This window comes from Puntigrus tetrazona, chromosome 13 (genome assembly GCF_018831695.1).
Source record: "Puntigrus tetrazona isolate hp1 chromosome 13, ASM1883169v1, whole genome shotgun sequence".
Taxonomy (NCBI): Eukaryota; Metazoa; Chordata; class Actinopteri; order Cypriniformes; family Cyprinidae; genus Puntigrus; species Puntigrus tetrazona.
In genome coordinates this window covers 17,860-23,473 of record NC_056711.1, presented here as the reverse complement: position 1 = coordinate 23,473, position 5,614 = coordinate 17,860, and the positions used below count along the sequence as shown (strand labels likewise).

General features: G+C 41.1%; 1 protein-coding gene across 1 annotated transcript in view; it reads left to right on the top strand.

The window, feature by feature from the left end:
- LOC122356752 (transcription factor 4-like) overlaps nt 1-5,608 on the top strand; it is a gene marked incomplete at its 5' end in the record, with an annotated part of 14,340 nt that extends 8,732 nt beyond the window's left edge. The window contains 5 exons of the mRNA XM_043255811.1: nt 2,323-2,437; nt 2,576-2,741; nt 2,937-3,169; nt 3,604-3,754; nt 4,826-5,608. Coding sequence (XP_043111746.1) covers nt 2,323-2,437; nt 2,576-2,741; nt 2,937-3,169; nt 3,604-3,746 — 657 coding nt within the window. The remainder of the gene's footprint in view (nt 1-2,322; nt 2,438-2,575; nt 2,742-2,936; nt 3,170-3,603; nt 3,755-4,825) is intronic.
- Nucleotides 5,609-5,614: the final 6 nt, after the last annotated feature.

The window sequence follows — 5,614 nt, the reverse complement described above, 5'->3', positions numbered from 1 at the left end:
TTTTTTTTTTTTTTTTTTATAGTTTTCTCTCCTCTCCACAAAGGATGCTCTATGTGTGCCAATAATGTTTCATAGCCTAAGTCTAAAAGAAACACATTTAGAAATCACATACAACACAAACACTGTGCTCTAACTAGGAATTACAAAAAATGACAAAATGATATTTTTCATGTAAATTGATGTTTAGAAAAATTGTCCACAATGAAATCTCATTTGTCCAAAATCCAGCCCCTCGTGTATAATAAACATCTTAATAGTTTCGAATTGACATACACGATAGTAATTCAAAGTGCTTTACATAAAGGATAAGGATTTCAAAAACAAAAATAATTCTAGGAAATGCATATGAAATTGTATTCACAAACATGTTTATTAAAAACAAATAAGAAAAAGGTATATATAGAGTGCAATAGAAATTATGCAAATAATAAGTAAAATCTCTTTAAATGTTGTTATATATAAATACATTTTGTTTTGTAATTATTTACCTGCCCTGATTTTTCAAACCTGTAGCTTTTTTCAGTAGAACAGTATATTTTTCTAAATGTGCGGGTTTTTTTTCCAAGTCAGTGGACTTTTACAATCTATAGAAAGAAAGTCGTTTTTGGGATGAACTATCCCTTTGTGGCTATAATTTTCAATAACAATTCAATCATTCACTGGTTTGCCAAAAGTGACAAAAGTGATGTTCACCCATTTTTGGCTGGACTCAGCTTATGTTTTCATTGGCGATGAACAGAGGTGCGTTTCATTCAGTCAGAGGAGAGGAGATTGCAGCAGAGTGACAGAGCGGTGCCGTGGCTGTGTCACGATCCGTTCGTCTGCGCGGGAGCTGTCACACTGCTGTCAGTGGACTATGTGTTCATACACGCACAAGCAGAGCTCTGTGCTCCCGGCTCGACCCAAACACACACTCAGACAAGGTCCTGATTCAGCACAGCCAGCATGCTTTTATTTTGGTGCACTCTTTTCTCTTTCTGTCTTTTTTTTCTTGTCTTTTTCCCCCCTCGTCTTTTTTAACAACTCAGGAAATCTGACGCTTTAGTCGTGTGTGTGTCTGAGCGCCTCAGCTGTATGGTAATCAAGCCCAGACAGGAAAATGGCCGCCTTCTTTGGTTGGCACCCCCCCCTCTCCTCCACCCCTCTTCTGCCACAGACAAAGAGTTGTTTGGACACCTGTTGAGAGTGGTGCTGAGATTAGAGCGAGGGGGAAGGGGTTCGGGCCTGGGCGGCGTGGAGGTTAACAGAGGCCAACAGTGACTTAGGGACGCATTCCTGAAGGAAAAGGGGGGGAAAGACCTCTCCTCCTCCCCCATTTCTGCTGCTTTCTCTTCTTTCACCATGACTCCCAATCCCGTGGGTCCTCAAAAAAAACTAGATCGCGGGCGAACGTGGAAGGAAGAGAGTTGGAGGAGGCTGCCGTGGTTTCTTCTTCATTGCGTCGCTAATCGCATGGCAAGACTTTGATCGAATCCAGATGTGTTTAGAAGCCACCACTGACGAGTGCTGGTCAAACCGTCATTTGATGTACAGCATGAAAGGGCAGATTGTTTGACACGTCCACATGCGAAAAAGTTTCTCTACATATAAATGCTGACAAATGATGTCTGGGTGTCTGTTTCGAAATTTGTATGAAAAAAATGATCCTTCGAGTCAGCTGTAAAAATCTAAATTACATGTTTTTTTTGAGAAAAAAATAATGTTTCTAGGTTATGTCAGCTGGAAACTTATGAAAAAGAATGTTGAAGTATGAATTATTTATAACATACAATAAAAGCATACTGTTTAGACAGTGTTAAAGAAACACTACAGTATACAATACACATATATGTGTGCTTAACATTGACTTAAATGCTTTTATATAACGTGGTGTTTGCTGTTCTTCTTCCACCACTGCCTCTGAAATTCAATATTGTTTGAAGCGGCGCAGCATCCAGTCCAATGTTATGTTACAATCAACCTGCCTCTCAAAGTATAGACGCACGGTTTCAAATTGAAAACAACATGAGAGTGTTTTTTGGTGGAACAGAGTCAGAACTCAGGACTGAAGTGCCGCGTGTCTCTCTGAGCACAAATTTGGGGCTGTGAAGGTCGTTCTTTGTAGTGTGAATACCACTCAGTTCTTCAGAGGAGAGGTCATACTCTACAGTAGGAACACAGAGACTCTCCCCGCTTTGAAGTCCCAAGATCTGTCTCTTCCCCGATTTAATGTAAATCACTTTTGTTTTCTCGGCACTGATCAGATGGCTTCGTGATCAGAGGGACTCTTGATGTTTTGCTCTGTTCTCTGCCTTGTGTATTTATGGCTATCTGTTCTGACAGGGCTCTGTTCACCGTGAAGAGACCGTCAGCCTGAACAACAACCACGGCGGCCTGCAGGCCAGCGCCGGTCCCACCTCTAGCTCGGAGCTCAACCACCAGGCAGACACATTCAGAGGTTGGAAGCTTTCTTACACCATTTTCATTAAAAATGTTTGTATTTGCCTCTTTGGTTAAGATCATGCAGAGTTTTATGACCTTACAGCAAGTCACAAAGGTTAAGTGTTTAACTGTGTACTTTTGTTGTGTGTGACAGGAATCGCTAGTGCTCTGGCCAGCCAAGTTGCTCCTGCTCTGGACCTGAAGGTCGAGAATCAAGAAAAGGATGACATGCATGATAACCAGTCCTCTGACGACCTCAAATCAGACGACGAGAGTGATAAAAGAGATATGAAGCAGAATCGGGGAAGCACTCGACCAAGGCAAGGCAATTTCAAAAGAATTGACACTTATTGTGGTTTTGTGGTCCAGAGTCACAAATATTAGCACAGAGCACCACTTCTGTTTACTTAATTCAAGAAATGAAGTGTCTCATCAAGCACGTATGTGTTCAGGTTCAGGTGTCGAGGCCACGTTGTTCTCTCCGTCTTGTCTGACAGTTGTTTATTGTTCTGCAGCAGTATCAATGAAGATGAGGACCTGAACCCCGAGCAGAAGGCAGAGCGTGAGCGAGAGAGGAGGATGGCCAACAACGCCCGTGAGAGGCTGCGAGTCCGGGACATCAACGAGGCGTTCAAAGAGCTGGGCCGCATGTGTCAGCTGCACTTGAAGAGCGAGAAGCCCCAGACCAAACTGCTCATTCTTCACCAGGCCGTCGCTGTCATTCTCAGCCTCGAACAGCAAGTCAGAGGTCATTATTAATTCTCAAATCTGGCATCGTTNTCAGTGTAGTCACTTCTGGCAGGTTTATCAGTAATGGGTTACACTTTATTTTGATAGTTCACTTTAGACATTCTATTACCTATAAGTGATTTTGTAACCGCATGTCTTCTAACTCTCAGTGTAGACTGTTAGGATAGGTTTAGAGTTAATAGAATAAGTTTACATATACATGTAAAGTTTCTAGTATGTTGTATGTTGTGGACCCATCAAAATAAAGTGTTAGAACTTGTTAAGCAGAGAGTCTACTAATACGCTAATGGCTGCTAGTTGACATGTATCTGCTAGTTGACGACACATGTGGGTTTTATAAGGCGATGAAAGCTCTATAAGTGTATTATGATTACTTTTTTCAGTATTGCTTTACACACAGTGGTGAGATAACACGAATTCTCCTGTGTGCAGAGAGGAACCTAAACCCCAAAGCAGCCTGCCTTAAGAGGAGGGAGGAGGAGAAGGTGTCAGGGGTTTCAGGTGACCCCCAACAAGCCCACCCGCCTGTGCACCCGGGCCTCACAGACACATCCAACCCCATGGGCCATCTGTGAACAGCCAGGTAAGCGCTGTCAGCTCCACACAGAGATGTAAAACAGGCAGGTTGTTAAAATCCGACACCACAAGAAAGATTCTTTGCTTTGCTGAGACACAGGCTCGACTCCAAAACCTAGTGAGCTGCATCCGTTCTTACTTTTCTTGAGGAACTTTTACTTTGGAAATCCACCCGATGCCTTAAACTGGGTTTTTGAATGCACTGACTCCTCTAGACTTAATAGTAAGAGATTATATTTACTCCTGATGTATACAGTTACTGTATTGCAGTTACTGTAATGTTTTTAACTTTTTATGCATTTAGTTGTTATGGTAAAACAGTGATATTATTAAGTATTATTACAATATAAAATGTTAAACATGAAAAACTTTAATTTTAAAATACAGTTTTTTCCTGTAATGAAAAATGGCGTCATTACTCAAGGCTACAGTGTGACACGAGCTTTCAGAAATTATTCGGTCCAACTTTATAGTACAGTAGGTGGTCTTAACTACAGTGTGCTCATATTTAAATGAAATGTACTTACATGTTTTTACAATGTACTTAAATTTACTTTAAAATACCTACATGTACAATAATTACATCTGTAATTAATTTCCGTAACTACGTTAATATTTACACTGTTGACCCATCCTTTACACCTTAACCCTACCCATACCACCAAACCTTACTTTACCTGCATCCCAACGCAGTAGCAGCAAAAGTGTTTTGCAATACGATATGAATACAGCACGTACATTGTACTTACTTTTTGATGCAACTACATAGTAGTTAAGGCCACCTAATATAAATTGTGACCAATTATTCTTATGTTAATGTGGTTCTCAAGAAACATTGAAAAGGTGCATGAAAAGTTCAAAAGCTCAGAATATGTCTGTAACATCATACATGTCTTTACTGTCGATTCAATACATCCTTGCTGAATGAAATATCATATATATCATATATATATATATATATCTCACTAAGCCCAAACTTTTGAACGGTACTGTATATGCACACGAGAAAGTGTGCATATACAGAGAGCGTCAGTACAGTGGGTTATAAGCAATGTCCTTATCTTTCCCTCACTTTCAGATCAAATGGATCCCGATGGCGTGTGTTAGACAGAGTCGGTGACCTTGCTTTCCACGGGCGGACAGGACTCACAGTTTGTGACACAAATTTGAAAAGACAGACCACTCGAAGCAAAATTCCACCGTTAAGCAATCCTGAGATAGAAGAAAACTGGCAAGTGCCCAGCTCCCTGTGAAGACATCCCATATCGATAAGCAACTTTCTGCCCACCAGAGGAAAAAAAACAAAAACAAAAATCAAGCATAAAAGCCCCTCAGCACATATCGCTGTCTGCAAGCCGTGTGCCGCAGCTGTACAATCAGAGACTGTCGCCACCCCCTCCACCCTGAACGTGGAAGTTGCCTTGTGCCTAAACTGAATTGACGAATGCATTGTAACAGCAATTTGTTCTTTTCTTCTCGATTTTGTTTGTTTGTTTGTTTTTTTCCTATTTATTACGTTACTGAGCTGTAAGTCTGTGTTTAAAGGGAAAGTTCTGACATTGCTATGAGAAGCTGCTGGCGTTTCAGTAGATCTGCAGTTTGTCCGTCACATCGGAGTCGTGTGCTGTCCTCAGCCTCGCTCCCGTCCGCTCCATCAGACTTAATATATTCAGATCAAATTCCGTGCCCTCGCGAAAGAATCTGACGGCTCCCTGTGTCTAAAAAGAAAAGGAGAAAGAAATAATATATTATTTATATTTATCGTACATTCATTCCGCAAATAACAGCATGAGAAACCAAAACTACCTAATTCTTTCTGACGTTTGTCGATAGTGTAGCTCAGAGTCCTCGTCACCGAGTTTTGACC